Source organism: Pleurodeles waltl, chromosome 4_2, assembly GCF_031143425.1.
Source record: "Pleurodeles waltl isolate 20211129_DDA chromosome 4_2, aPleWal1.hap1.20221129, whole genome shotgun sequence".
In the NCBI taxonomy this organism is placed as follows: domain Eukaryota; kingdom Metazoa; phylum Chordata; class Amphibia; order Caudata; family Salamandridae; genus Pleurodeles; species Pleurodeles waltl.
Window position 1 is genome coordinate 91,080,210 of NC_090443.1, and position 15,805 is coordinate 91,096,014.

At 45.3% G+C, this 15,805-nt stretch overlaps 1 protein-coding gene across 2 annotated transcripts in view; it reads left to right on the forward strand.

Moving 5' to 3' along the window:
* The window catches only part of MARS1 (methionyl-tRNA synthetase 1), a 212,696-nt gene that overhangs the window by 53,018 nt on the left and 143,873 nt on the right, over positions 1 to 15,805 (forward strand). For both annotated transcript variants that reach the window (XM_069230804.1, XM_069230805.1), the window contains exons 6-7: positions 5,961 to 6,133; positions 12,152 to 12,267. In XM_069230804.1, coding sequence (XP_069086905.1) covers positions 5,961 to 6,133; positions 12,152 to 12,267 — 289 coding nt within the window. The remainder of the gene's footprint in view (positions 1 to 5,960; positions 6,134 to 12,151; positions 12,268 to 15,805) is intronic.

The window sequence follows — 15,805 nt, forward strand, 5'->3', positions numbered from 1 at the left end:
AGCAACTAAGAGTGCTTCACTCTACTCCTAAGGAGGAAGGGGTGGGGAAGAAAATCTGTATCCTTTAATTGGCTGTCACACTGTAACAGGGCTGGGACAGCCCAGGCCCACTAAACAAAGGAGGGAACCCAGAACTTAACAGGGAGCATAAACAGGAGGGGGCTCCTCTTTGAGGTTGTGGGAAAGGCCATGGCAGGGATGTCAGTGAGAGGCGGAGCAGAGTCCTCCAGAGGAGATGTGACCAGTGCCTCCTGGATGAACTTTCCTACCTTGCGAGGTAGAAGGGTTAGGACCAGGGTGGAGAGTTGATGTGCTACCATAGGATTGGCCATGGGTGCCTGGCGTCTAAAACTTTCCACTTCCACTTACTGCTCTTTCACGAGTGGAAGAGAGGGCTTTTTTGCTGAAGATGAACACTGGGACTGGACCGTGGAAGCCATGCCCAACTGGAAAAAGGAACTCTCTGATGCCCACCTGGACTAAGGACTCTTCCTACAGTTGACCCCAGGAACAGTGGGTATCTCCCCAAGGCCAGGCAAGGTGGTCCCGGTACACCTCCTGAAGTCCAGGTGGGAGAAGAATTGGACTTCTACACTCAGGAGGAGAGAAGCACCAGAGGACAGAAAAAGAAGAAAGGCTGGTGCAGGGAGCCAGTAGAACCATCATCCTGCAAAGCGTGCCATCTTAGGGGCCATGAGGCCTGAGCAGAAGGCTCTGGGTTGATAGCAAAATGAGCCCAAGGTAGCACAAATCGGCCCAGCGGGCCCAAGATATGCAAGAAAGAAGGATCTGAACTTTGACACGCCCGACGATGAAATGGAGCCCATAGACCTCCGCTGCCAAGCTGATAAAACTCTGGGGTGGTCCAGGGCCCAGAGGTCAACTCAAGGAACCTTTTTAAGTTAGTAACCCTGGGGGGGGATCGGGGGCACACTTCCTAGAGCTTGGCAGGCCTGGTGATCCCAACCTCCAGGCCACTTATGTTCTGGGGGTCCAAAATCCCATCTCCAGGCCCCCGCCACCAAGAAATCGAGGTTGTGCCATTGCACCCCGCAAAAAGGAACAAAGGGGTACAGGACCCCACCGCCCGGTCCCTGCAGGCAGGAGGGGTGGGGGAGCACAATCGCACCCCACCAAGAAGCAAGCAAAGGTGCCCAGGGCCCCCAGTGCTGCACAGGAGGGAGCGCTATCATTCCCCCCTCCCCTCCTAGAAGAATGGAAAGAAGCCTAGGACCCCATCTCGGGGCCCTAACTGCAGTGGCCTCATTGTTTTCCCATGTCTGGGGAGGATTAGGGTGGCCCCCGTGCTGAAAAAAACACCCTGCCTGCATGGGGCAGATAGAGTAGAAGAGCACTGCCAGCTCCAGTGCAGGAAGCAAAGAAGGTGGCTGGCTGGGCGGAACAGCTAGGGTGGGCTCTCCATGCTGCCCACCCAGCGAAAGGAGGGATGAAGGGTGCCTGGGTTGGGATCGGGATCCCTCACCAAAAAGAATAAACAAAAAAGCCACGTGGCGCAAGACCGTGCAGCAGCATCTAAAGAAAGCCATTGGAGCCACTAATTAAATATTCATGCCTGCCCAAGGAAGGGAGCGCCCCATAATGACTTGCACTGTTTTAAGCCCAACTTTTTCCACAATGTTATGATTCCAGGATGTCAGGGCACCATCAACGGCGAGGAAAGAGTGTGAAGGTGCTGCAGGAGTACAGCAGCTCTTTCCTCTAAAGAAAAATACTGACCACAAGTTAAAGGGTCAAATAAATCAAGGTCACTCTAGACTTTACCTGCATTTTCAAGCATTCCCCAGGATGGAGCTTTAGCTCTACGGCTGGGAGTGCAGTGCCCCCTAGGAGTTATGTGGCTGCAGTTTACATGGCCTAAGGTTGCTTAAATAAAGTCACATGATTTATGTTTAAACAATGCTTTATTTGAGCGTTATTGACAGTGCTTCATTTAAAGAAGTTGTTATTGCTGAAAGTAATTATTTCTGAAAGGCTGCAGTGATGTATTAATTATAAAGTGTGCACATAGTTGTAATGCTTTATTACTTATAATGATAAAATTGCAGATGGATTATGGAAGTCTGGTGATGGAATGAGGTATTTTGACATGTGATTCTGGAAGCGTAGTAACCTTATGTAAAGTGACACCACCTACCATGGTTATGTGGTATATTGTGCGGGGGTGGTGTACTGTGATTTTGTTTTTTCCACTTCACAGGTCAAATGTAATGTTGCCAAATGTATTTCCAACAGTCTTATGTATGTTTGTAAATTACTGTGCAATATTAAGTAGTGTGTGTGCGCAATAAATGTAATTTTAGTTTTCTAAAGAAAAAGCATAGATTAGACAATCTTTTATTGAGTGTTATTATTGCGTGCCAGTGAATGGTGATTACTAGCCCACGTCACTGCCCTTGGGTAGGCTTTGGACTGCTCGACTTTGCTACCCTGAGAGAGTCGAGCACTACAATGGGGTGTTTAATTCCTATTGAAGGGGTGAATGTGGGCCCATTACTTGTGCAGGCTACACAACTAATGGTCCATTTTCTTACAGTAGAATAATTCCCCACTTTTTAACCTACCCCTGGGGTTGGTGTAATAATGTCATGAGGTCCCCAGTAATTCAGTAGATAGTTGCTTGCACCTGGATCCACTTGATCAGTGCCAGGAAGAGCCCAAGGATGAATCATGCCGCATACTAGGTGGGTGAGGACCTTCATCCTGAAACAGTGAGACATCTTCACCTGCTGTACCTCTCCCTGCAAACGACTGACAATCAATTCTGTTGTGTTTTCATGATTTAATTAGGAGATTACTAACCGTTCCTTTCAAACTTCCTGACCCTGGCGGGTGATGTCTTCCTGTAGTACCAAAAGCCTGCATTCCTATGGAGAAAGGGAAGGAGTATACCTGATCTTACAGGAAGAGAGACTGTCCAGGAAGAGAAGCCCAGTGTATTCCCCTTTATGAGGGACAGCCAGTGAAAGCAGATGATCCTAGATGATAGCAGGAGAGACTTGTGCCTTCGTGGGTGTCCCTTTAGTGTCTCTGTGCAATCCCGTGTGAGCTGCAGTAATGCTTTACCAGAACACGGACCACTTTGTTGTCCGGCAGCCTGCTGCAGGCTCTAGACTAGAGGCTGGTCCTGTTGCCGAAAAAGAGAGTAGAAGCTTTGTTGCTGCAGCAATGGAAAGCCCTGATTGGTCCGGAGCTCCAACTGCCAGTGGAACACCAGTGTGAGGAATGTGTCTGGAAGCGGCAATTGCTGATTACTTGCCTGCAACCGGCTGGGAAGGCTGGCAGTGCTGAAGACTGTTGTTGCCACATAGATCTTCCTCAACGATTTCACCCCTGTGGACGTTTTCCTGGGCTAGGCTGGACAACCGCCCCGACTGAGAGGAGCTGACATTGCAAGGGTGGAAGTGTGAACTGCATCCCCTGCACAGACTGAACTGCCTCAAATACCCAGCAAGTATATGCAGGCCTTAGTCTGCAGCTGGAGACAGGAGACTAACATGCACAGGCGAGTCTGTTGTGGTAGGCTTAAAAATACATTGTCCTAAATTGCTAATTTGACCAGTGAGAGTATTAGTTATCTGCACTTCTGCCTAATCCCTACCTAAGCCCATAATATGTTGAGGACTATACCTATGTAATCTCAACCCTAGCAGGAGGGAGAAAGGGACCAGGTAGAATACGGTAGCACCTCACTGTTAAAACGCAACCTAAAATGTAACCCTATATGATGTTCGCGTCAGATTATGTAGTACTTAGTTCTGCTGTCAAATTAGTTTTGTTTCTTTTTATTTAAAAGTTGAGCATTTGGCTGGACATTACATTATTGTTTGTGTTGGCTGTTGAGGTTTGAGCTCATGCCACCCATAATGCCTAACTGTGAAACCTTTAAATGCTCACCCATGCTACCCTGAGAGTTAAGTGTGGTAATGGTGATACTTGGCCCTGTGTACAGACATAGTATGACGACCCCTAGTACACCACTGGCAGACAATCTCAGCCACCACAGTTGCAGCCCTGTAGCCCCTTTGTGTCCTTTGGCTGCCCTGAACTAGGGGGCATTTTTACAAAATAATGACCCAGCCCGACGCCACAAGCCATCTTGCAGCGCTGAGCTGCGCCGCACCATTAGGAAAGTGCAGGGATGCATCATATTTACAGCAATATGAGGCATCTCTGTGCTTTCCTCACGCACAATTGGTAGCCTAGGGCCAGCATAGGCACCTTTGCACCATGGTGGTGTGATTGTTTTTATGTGCAGGAAGGGACACCTTGATGCACATAAACAATCATTAATGGTGTTTTCCTCGTATGTGTGCTGCAGAATGTAGCACACATAGAGGAAAAATGAGCAGAAATAAAGCTATTTCTCCTTGTTGTGCCATTTTTACACCACCCCTAGAGTGGCGTAGGAATCTGACGCATTCCCAGCCTTGTAAATTTGGGAATGTGTCTGATTCCATGGTGTTGTGTAGAAAAACCCACAGCAACACTCATGGAAACACCCCTTTCACATACATGAAAGAGGGGCATATTTACAAGGCCATGAAAAGCCACACTAGGTGGCTTTGAGTGGCCTTGTGACTCCGCCCCCAGCACATAAAAAAAAAGTAATGCTCCTGTGGCACTCTGGGCCTGTAATTTTGCCCCTGGGTCTTGCTTTGAGGTATACCCAAAGCTGACACGCAAAGGATAAAAACAGTAGGGTTTTCACTGCCTTTCAGAATCTGTAGTATCATCGTCCCTTTTTAATCGCCACTGGAAGAGAGTTTCAAAGTTTGTTTTACACCCTGTTGTAACCATCTGAACCCTAGCAACTGAAGAATAATTGCAGGAAACAAGTGAGCGCCTCCTTGTCTGAGGACTTCAGAGTGCTGTAAAATGCACTTTTTATGGAGAGTGCACGCACAGTAGACTCTTGTACTTGCCACTTGAAATCTGTGAATGTCCATCTTCCAGTTCCTATCTTTTCTATGGTTCTGCATTTAACTTGAGTCCATCTTTGTCAGAAATTTGACAGTTCTTTGTTTTTTGGTTTTGTTTGGGAGTTGCATAGATTATGCATTTAACTTTTGTGGCATGTCTGTTGGTGGAGCGCATTTTCACCGTCCACAGTAATCAGTTCTGCAAATAGTTCCAACTGCACTGAAAATCCACAAGTGCCTTTCACTTCATATATTTTTTCAATAATGTCAACCAGAGCTATCAGTATCCCATGTCAGAGGAAGAAAGCTGACTGGCTGTGGTCCAGGATGTGGTGTAGGTCCAGAAGAGTCTGTAATAATTCTGTCATGACCTTCTCTAGAACATGGGCGGCCGGCGATAGGTCACAAAGTGTTCAGTTTCATCAAACACAGGATTTCTTTAAGTACTGCTGTAAGTACCTTTTTGTCAGTGATGTTGGCAATATTCTGCACACAATGGAGAACTTAATTATTGTACAAATGGGGATTATAAAGGAGCCAGGAAAACTCACAGCAAGTACTATAGAACACCCCTTTCATGCAGAGTAATACATGAAAGGGTGGGCATATTTACAAGGCCATGAAAAGCGACGCTAGGTGGCTTTTTGTGGCCTTGTATATATGGGCTGGCTCAGCCTGAAGCAGCATCCTATGTATGGCCAGGATAGAATTTAATGTGCCACAACCTGATGTCATAGAGCAAGATTGGGGCAAATAAAAAAGATGGGATAGACCTAGTAAAGGGCTGGTATAGTTCACAGGATACAGCAATATGTATTGGAGGACATTCGAAACAACTGTAGCTGCATCAGTGACTCTATGTCCTGGAAAGGCTGTCATTCTTATTGTAACAGTCCTGCGAGGGTGGAGTTGGAGGGTAGCTATGCAGAAGGGGAGGTACGAGTATCCTGTATGAATGAGGTGTGAGCCTTGTCTGTATTAAAAACTATGTTTTGTTTTGTCTTCAATTTGACCATGAAGAGGAGTTTGGATCCTTGAAGAGGTGGCTTCTGAAGATGAACCAGCTGGAACACTGTAGAAGCGCTGCAGAGTCCCTGCTGAAGAGCCAGGGAGTGGCTGGGCTTAAGGCCTACCTGCAGAAGCAGCCGATGCCCATTGTGACCTCTGAGATGGCCACCTCCAATGAGCCAAAGGTAACATGAAAGCACTGTATCAAAGCTAGCAGTGCCTTCATTTTACATTCATCAATTGATGCCTCATCTCAAAGCTATATACTGTCTAGTTCCTGCATGTGAAGCGGTGCAGGCTCCCAAAGCGCCAAATGCCCCCTCTGCTGAGGCGCTCAATATATTTCTTTCTAGTGAAGAAAGGCCCACATGGCCATTAAGGTGGAATGTTAAACTTTGATCACTCTTTCTACCGTTCTTCTCCCCCATCCCTCCCGCAGGTCAACATTTTCTGGGTTTTCTCCTTTGTGTTGTGATCCACATTATTAATTCCTGACAAACATTTTCCGATCTATGTTTTTATTGGTTTATTATACTACAAAGCTAGCTCTGGGGAGCATCAAAGTACTTTCCTAGAACACAAATATTGTAACAGAAGAGAGATGGTATAGAACAGTATGGTGTCTGGGATATGTAATGACACCTTTTATTTATAATATTTATTGACATGCACATTTACAACTTGAGGTGTCAGGGTTTAAAGGGATTCTCATGATTTTGACCAAATCATGAAACAAGGATTGACACAAGGGTTTATAGGTTTAAAGTCAATATCTTACAAGATCACATCTCTCAAAACCATTTTCCCCACAGAAATAGAGTGTAGAAGTGTGTTTCTCCACAGTGTATATATGCTGCGAAGAACTAAGGTTGGTCAGTTGGTTGTACTAACAGTGAAGACATTTGTGTCTAACCTTCGGGTCGAATGTGTGAACCTTTCAGTCTAACCTGTCCTTTATCTTTGAAGTCGATAGCATGAGCACAATTTAGGCTGGTAGTATCACCTGTTATTAGAGCCACAAGATGAATTGCCATTTTGGATTTGGTTTATAGAGTTTTCCAATATCACGGCATCACAAAAAAATAGTCACTGGTCAAATTTTTTGTGTGCCTGAGCAAGAGCACGCTGTCTTTTGGGCATCAGTCTTGACGTACACAGCCTACTTGCGGCACAGGAACAACTCCTTGGTTGCTGTGTTCATTGTCCAGTATTCTAGTTTTGTTGAGAAGGCCAAATGTGTTTTGGGCATGTACTATGTACATCAGACTTTATCTTCAAGTTTTTTTTGTGCAATGCATGTTTTGAGGCACTTTCACATCCGTATACTTGTGCTGATATTGGGTATGAAATATGTGACTTATGGCAACCCCTTTTATTAATGTAAGATGAAAATCGAAGGGAAAGAAGAGCCATTTGTGAAGGATTTGCATACCTGTCACTGAAGTTTTTTAATACCAGACATATTTGAAATTTTTGAACTCTGAATTCCTGAAAAGTCTGTTATGCAACATAGAAACATTTCACTTAACTTGTAACTACAGTTCGCCATGCCTGGTATCTTTTATAGATTCAGACGTTCAAATATTCTCCATTGACAAGCTAGGAGTCCCACCGCATTTTACAATAGCGATACCCAAAAGGCTGTACATTATTTACTAGCACACGTGTCTCATTGGAAAAATCCATACTCGAGCCAATCATGTGTGAGTGTAGTGAACTCCACTCCCCACCGGTATTTCAGATTTTAAGCATGTGTGTGAAAGGATAAAAAAAGGGGTGAGTATTCTTTAAAAGACAACAATGCTAAATAACTGTATTTACAGGTAAGTAAATTGTTTTTTCTCCAGCATTGGCTCTTTCGTATATGAACTTGCCTTAGTCAAGACTGTAAATGGTATCAACCAGCAGTATACCTGTTTGATAGTGGAACATGAGAAAAAGAGGTTCAATTTACTGCAAAAAAAACCCAAAGAACTGCCTGTCCCGCTGCCGACTTGCCCCCCCCCCCTCCCCCCAATCTCCACATCCAGGCAAGTGACTTGTGTAACTGTGACAGCTCTTCTAGATGGCTGCCCATGTCAGCCAGTGGCACAGCTGTGTAGAGAGCTGCCACCACATCTGAAAATGGCACTGCTAAGTAGAGTGTTGCCATTCCAACTATTATTGAATGTACTGTCACCATGTCCTGGAGGGGTGGCTGGTCTTGGCGTCAGAGGTGGTGATAGCCCTTGCTGTCCATCTGGCAGTCACATGCCTATAACAGGGGACGTCCCTTTTTTTCTGAGTGCCCAAACATAACGAACAACTGGTTTGTCAGTGATGTGACAGCAATCCTTTCTGATGCTTGAGATGAGGAAGCACTGGTAAGGCATATCCAAAGGTCTCATATGATGCTTTCAAAGATGCATCCGGTTAGGTTTGGTTTCCATTTGTGACAATCTTGCATGGTCTTGCTGAGCGTGTCATCTCACTTGTCTTCTGTCCTTCTGTGTTTCTATGCTTAAAGATTCAAGCCCACAGGAGAAGGACTTAACCCCTTCCTGTTTGCTCACCGAGATCTCAAGATGGACTTGTCTGTCCTCCCCAGCACCTGTGATGCTCACATTTTGGGTTGGAACTAATATAGCCACTTGATGATTTTTTTGTTCAGGGCATTGAAGTGCTTTTTGGCGTAACAGTCCTTTTGTAAATAACTCCTGCACGCATATGCCACAGCTGTCCATAAACTTATCTGGTGTCATGGTGAAATCTGTCTCTCAGCTGAAAAAAGGCTGATGTTGCCTCATTGAGATCACCAATGAAGGGTTTCTTTCTTCAAGGGTTTGACTGATCCTGTTGTTGAAAGAACCTGCGTAGCCATTGATTCATTGATCAACTTCCACTTTATGGTCCACATTAGAAGGCACTAGAAGGAAATAGGAGGAATGTGTGATGACATAATTCCCAGGTAAGACTTAAATTAGCACATCTGCATTATTTATACCATCCTGGACGCGCTGAACTCAGGATTGAAATCAGTAAATTTGTTCTTCTAAAGAGACATATTCCAATTGCTGCTCACATATTCACCGTCAGAAACTGGATGTGATTAGACGAGTTGACCAAAAACAGTCTGTGGGAAAGCTGAATGGATGGGTCCTTCCTGTGCACTCATAGACTTGCCTCAAGGCATTCATCGACGTAAGGAAAGATGTAAATCCTTGTGTGTCTGATGAAGGCTTCCACTGCTGCCATGCACTTTATGAAGATTCTTGGGTTAGATTTCAGTCTGAAGGGTAACCATTTGGGACAATGACAACCACCCACTTTGAATCATCACGTGAACTTGCAGTACTTGTGGTGTATGGTGATATGAAAGTATGATTTATCAAAGTCTTACATTCTCCCTCCTGGAGAACATCTAGCACGTAACAATATGAAAACTGTTTCTTGAAGTACCTATTCAGCTGACACTGGTTTAGAATTGGATGGCAATCGTTTGATTTTGCCTTGCAAAAAATAAACTAGTATAAAACGTTTTGTTTCCTGGGAATTGGTGATTGGATCAGGAGAGCCTTTCTATTGCCTGGGGAGGATTCGCGCTTGGAGCAGAGGAATGTGTTGATGTGTCTTTTTATGAGGTGGCATCTGTGGGGACCTCTGGATACACTGAAGTAGGTGACCATGCTCCAAAAGACATTTTCCAGTCCTTCACTGTAAATTAGCCATGATACTTTCCTGGGCTGGTGAAGAGAGTGGTGTGGTGACCAGTGCCGGTAATAAGTTAACAGCACCTAGAGGTATCCTGCGACTTGGTTCTGATCTAGAAGCCCTATATTACGACTGGATATAGTACTCCTTGTGGTAGTATGACTGTTGCTGTGGTTGATACAGATTAGCTTATAAACCTCTTTAGCAAGGTGACTGGACTAGTCTTATGGGGCCACCAAAGGACTTTTGTCAACCAAATTGGAAGACACCTAGGATCTGGCAGTCTCAGTGTCCAGCGTAATGTTCTGTAAGTATTGTTCACATGGCGGCTAAAGAGGACCTCCCCACTAGATGGTGTACTTGGATTCCAGTTCTGGATCATTCTCAAAAAAGGTGCCCCCAGTAAGCTTTATCGAAGGACAGCATTGCCAAGTGTCACAAGCTGGTATTTGCTGTGTCTGTTGTGAAGTTGATAACTACCTCAGATGCTCTCTCCCTACACAATTATCCCTGGTGTAGACCTATTTATGACCTATCTGAATACAATATACAAGAGATTTTCTTCCTGGATAGAAGAGGGTATATTTTTGGGGAGGCAGTGAGGCGGCAGGTCTGGGAGGAGTGTATTGATATCCATTGATCATCTCTGACAGGGAAGTGCCTCAGTGCCACTACTTCAACTGCTTTAGAACTGAAGGTCCTCCAGGACATGAACGTGCACAGTGCTCAGTCATCTTTGTGATCCCAGCCAAGGCCCATCACATCTGGATTGTGGAGCACCTAAATTCTATCCGTGAAAGCAATCTGGCTCCCTTTAAGGCAACACTTTTTCATCTCTCCCTAGACTTTCTCTGCTTAAGTGCAAAGTGCTTGAGTAGTTGATCTCATCTCAGTCTTTCAGAAAATCCATGGTTCGCTTGTTTTTAGGAAAATATATTTCTTGGTCCTAACGGAGAAGCACTCAGCTGTTTCTGTCATTGAGCATTAACCAATAGAAGGTTGCTCTTGCTCTTGCTTGTGCGGTGGTCAAAATGTTTGTTCAAGTACCTGACAGAATTAGATATTCAAATTGAAAATGCAAGGCCTGTTTTACAGCGATATGCTAAGACTTTCTACACCCTCTAATGAGGTCATCAAATTGCATCTGTTTGGCTTGTGGTCAGATGAACTTCAAACCTTTTGCTTTATTTTCTTAAACATAAATAATTTTGATCTTTGATTTTCTGTGACCTACAACTACGATCTTGAAAGATACTGTTTCTGGTGGACATTAATCTGAGGATTTATTAGCAAGCTGCATGCCCTTTGCGCTTTTGACCCATACACTAATAATTTCTTGTCATGAATAGGTAAATGTACTTCATTTGTCGTCCTTCAAGGACACAAGTTTTTGCAGCCAAAAATTGCTCAGTAATATAGAAGTTGTTTGTGCCCTACATTTTTATTTAGGTAGGGCTTTTTTCCTCTGACCAGTTCATCGTATTTTTGTTGTTGTTGCTGCAGGCAGTGTGACCATTCCTGTATCCAACATTCCTTTCCACAAATATGTGTGCACATGGCTAGAGGCAAGGCAGCATCAGTGTTGTTCTCTCGATATGTGCATATCTAATATCTGCATGGCGACCAAGTAGTCTGCTCTAGTTGGTTTGTGCATTCTCCTAAAAGCAATCTGTAATTCAGCTAAGCAGTCTCTTTAAAATGTGTTTTCTTAGACATTGGCTTTTCAAATCTGCCTCACCTTTGGCTTCATTTTCAGTTGTTTCTCTTGATGTGGAATCTTCTTATCGCCAGGGTTAGTAGGTAGGATACCAGGAGCAGGTTAATGTTGTGTTTGGACTATGGCTCACTGAGCCACAATAAAGTGCTCTCCTTTTAGCAACAACCACTCATGCTACTATCATCAGTCTGGTCCTTCCACTGATTTGAAAACGGAGTTCTTGTGGAGATAGAAGGTGGGGTGTTGATGTGTACTTCATGTATACATGTGTATTGCAGAACTCTTATTAATTGCTTTGAGAAGCAGTTTCTTGTCCCACAGAGTGATTGCAGGCTACCCTCGGTGGGGAAAGGAGAGAGCTTGAGGTAGAAGTGACAGTCACCTTTATACCAACAGATGTTATCCTTGTCCTGCTAATGTCCTTGGGGCACAGGCTTACAAAACAAATCCCACGATTTCCTTGAACACCAATTCAACTAAGCTTGATCCTACTCGTAAAAACATTTCACGAGCCAAACCTATAATTTGCAGGACCTGTTGTGTGGGAGAAGCTGCCTTTAACTTCTAACTAATAATTACCTGATTGATATAGCTAGCACTTGACAGTGATTCTGCCTTTCCAAAGCTCTGCAAAGAACATGTGTTTGTACCAACATCCGAAGGAGGGAAGCTAGTTTCAAGTTATATGTAAGTAGGCCCAGGTTTTCTGCCGTCATTTCTATGTCTTGTACTGTTTTCCTTTGTGGTACAAAAAAAATCTTATGCTCTCATATTTTTCTTCTCTTGGTCTAAACAGGAAGAAGAGCCTTCTGTGGCGTGCCTCCTGTCTGATGAGGAGATAGCTAAAGCAACTGAAGTCTGGGCGAGGGGTTTGTCTGCTTGTCCAAGAATCTGTCAGCGGCACCACCCGATGTAAGTGGGCTTTGATCATGTGACACTGTAAATAGAAAATCAAGTGAGACTTCACAGTTTTCTCTCTATAGATATCTCTGAAGGGAACTGTCCATTTGACCATCTAAAAATCTAACCTGTGCCACTTGGTACTGTGCTCTACCTTTTAAAGAAAGACGTTTCACAGGTTGTTATTATGAGCAGGAGAGCCAACGGTGTTCTCCAAACATGTTGCATATTTATTCTGCGTTCAGTTCAGTCTGTCTTGTTTTTAAAATGTTCTATTTTTTTTTTTGTGCCAGTTTGTTCCATGAAATGTTGTTTGGGTTGCGGAATAAAAGGTGTGCATGTTTTATATTACTCTTATCTTGGGTTTGAGCTCTAAGTGAGGCAGTTTGTTTGGACATTTTAAAGGGTAAATCAAGAATCTTATTTTGTTTTCCTTTCAAGGGCGTTCTCCTTATCTGCAATAGCACCACACTCAGAGCCGGTTGGTCAAGGATCTGAACCACACAGTATTTCTTCTATCTTCATTTTATTCACTTTGGGTCGGGGCTCTGCTTCCCCTGTGGGTCTTGCTGTAGTGTTTATTGAGCTGTTTTTTTTAGAACCTATTTTGAGACTGCCACTGAGGGGGTTGGGGATCAGTTTGTGTCCTTCATTATCTCATCCTTCATGCAGGCTACTCATTCTTTTCAGGACCCTTTCACCTTATGCTTGCGACACCTTGCCCTCACCTATAATGTACTTGTACCACATGGAACCTTCTAAAATGCTTTATTGTGCAGGGTACCCAATTTGTTAATACCTATGTAATTGGCCTCACTTCAAGCTGACTCGATCCTTATTTTGATTTTCCTCTATAGGCCTTCTCCTTGCCTGCCATAGCACAACGCTTACTGTCAGTCTGTTGAAGGGTCCAATTTTCCTGAAGCACTATCTGAGTGAGGGAGCTGCTACACCTGCGGGTTTTGCTCTAGTCTTTATTGTACCACACTGTCAGCACCTATTTAGTAATGGCTGCTGTATGGTCATGCCAAAAGCAAGCCTGTCCACACCCAAATGTTGCCAACAATACTGTTTCTCCATTCACTAATAGATGTGATTCCACCCTCTCTGCTCTATGCGATAAGTCTTCATTTTTTCATGCATGGCCCACATGAGTTCCTTCCTCTTTTATCCACATTTTCCATACTTGCTGATGCTGTTATTACCACACTCGAGAACAATAACTTGTACCACAATGCTCCGCTGCAACGGTTATTCTCTTCCTGGTCACCGCTCATCAATTCGGATGCTAAATTCAAAACCATTTTATGTCATGGAACTACACACAGTTGGTGTGCTGCCTTTCCAAAAAAAAAACAGGGTCGACCTTTTACGACACCCCCTCCCTTTACTTTCCATGACTACCTTGAGAAGTGGGGCTCTTACAAAAAGCTGATCTCTCTGGCATCTACACAGTGATCATTTCAGAACTGTACTCTAAGCCATCGAAGAAATACTTACAAGAGGCGGACCAGTCTCTTTAACACTCACAGTATGCAAGTCACTACATACTCTTCCGCTTACATCCAAAGTCACTGAGAGAAATTGGAAATACTTTTTCCCCTCTACGAGGCTGTGGGCACCATTCCAACCTCTTCTTAGATCCCATAAGCCATGATTCAGGGGGTTAGGTGGGTGGGGAAGGAGGAGTGAGGGGGCAGAGGTTACCTGGCCCGAAGATGGCCACCTCTTAGACGAACTCCTTCGGCAGCATCCTAAATCCTCCATCATCCTGTGCCTCGATGCCAATGGAGCTGACCAAACCACCTCACTCTGTGTGCCCTATGTGTGCTCCTGGCTTGTCGCTGAGATTTCCACCCAAAATAGAGCCAGCACTCCATTTGATGTCCGCTGCCTTTGGCCGTATGGCAGGAGCCTAGTGCGAGCCTTTGGGCCTACTGTGAGGATCGACGTTCCAAGGGGGTACCCCTCTCGAGATTAATTGGAGCCCCTAATGCCTGGGGGGGTCCACATCATTGCTGCTTAGCCCTGTGAGCGAGCTGCAGGGGAGGGGGGCAAGGAAGCAAGCTGCCACCGGGTCTCCTGCTGTTAGGATGCGCAGATCGCCTGAGGAGCCTGCACCTTGGATGGTGAAGGAGCTGACCCTTGCCCCTACATCCACAACAGCACGCTCTGCAGAGGGAGTATGATACTGGACAGGGTCCCAAGGGGATGTTTTGCTTCTAACCTGGCAGCACTGGATGCGTAGGGCCTGTCGGCAGTTGGCTTACGACTGTGAACCAGTGCTGCTGGCCGTTCTGAGGACGTTGCTTGGACTAGTGCCAGATCCGACCTGCTATCGAGGTGAGGAGTGGGGAGTGTGGCCTAATGGTTATGCCCCTCCCCCTCGGCACAGTGCAAAACTTGAATGCCCTGCTGAATCTCGACCCAGACTGGCTCTCCCACTAGACATGTAGATGAGCTTAGTCCCCCACCCTTGCCTATAATTGTGTTGCCCATATCAGCTGAGGGCCTGCTATTGTTGCGATTACTTCTCCTCCTGTGCTCTGGCCGTACTCTTTTTCCCTAAATAAGGCTGTAGTGCCTCCTACGCACCCCCTGCTGCACCGCGCCTCCAATTGGGTACCCAATACCACACCGCTCCTTTCGACAGCCCCATCGGAGCCTACTCTCATTGTTTTTTACCTCAGCTGCGGACTTGCCATTATTGGTCTCAATGGGCAAAGTGGACAAATCATAGCCAAAGCTGCAGTTTGAGTCACAGAAAACTCACCGACTGCGTGGCAAAGAGGTGATTGCGCTTGAGGTGGCACCTGATGCCCTTGCGCCGGAAATTGGGGGGTGAACTACACCATATCTTGAAGGCCATGCAGCTCAGTCTCACCAACATTGATGGGAAGATAGAATCCCTCGCGTACTAGATGGACAGGATGTCTGAGCTTATGGACCGGGGAAAGGAGTGTGTCAGATGCTGAGGACGAGCAGGTCTCCCCTTCAGGGACTGAGAAACAGCTGGAGAAGGCACTTTTAGCACTGCAGGCCAAGGCGGAGGACCTAGACGCCCGCTCCCGGCGAAACAATCTACACATCATAGGCCTGGTGTAATCAGCTAACGTTGGGAATATGGAGACATTTGCAAAATGAGTGCTTTTTGAGTTGCTAGGGCAAGAGACCTTTTCTGACATTTTTGTGGTAGAGCGCACCCACCGTTTGTTTGCACCAATACCGGTGCTGTGGACTTGACACCCCTCCCAAAACCCCCTGATTATTGACAGACTACTCCTCTACCGTGACTGGGATGCAGCCCTCTGTCCATTCCAAGAATTGCAGACTCTTTTGATATGAGGTGCTGAAATTTCTGTATTCCCAGATTTTACGCCACAGGTTCAGAGGCACAGAGGCAGTTCCTTTCTGCTAAACATAAGCTACAAGAACTGAAACTTGATTATGCTATGTTTTACCCAACCTGCCTACTTGTGATTGTGGACGGTAAGCCCAATGTATTCAGCAACCCTATACTTCTGCAGACGTTTCTCAAGCAGCGAGAGAC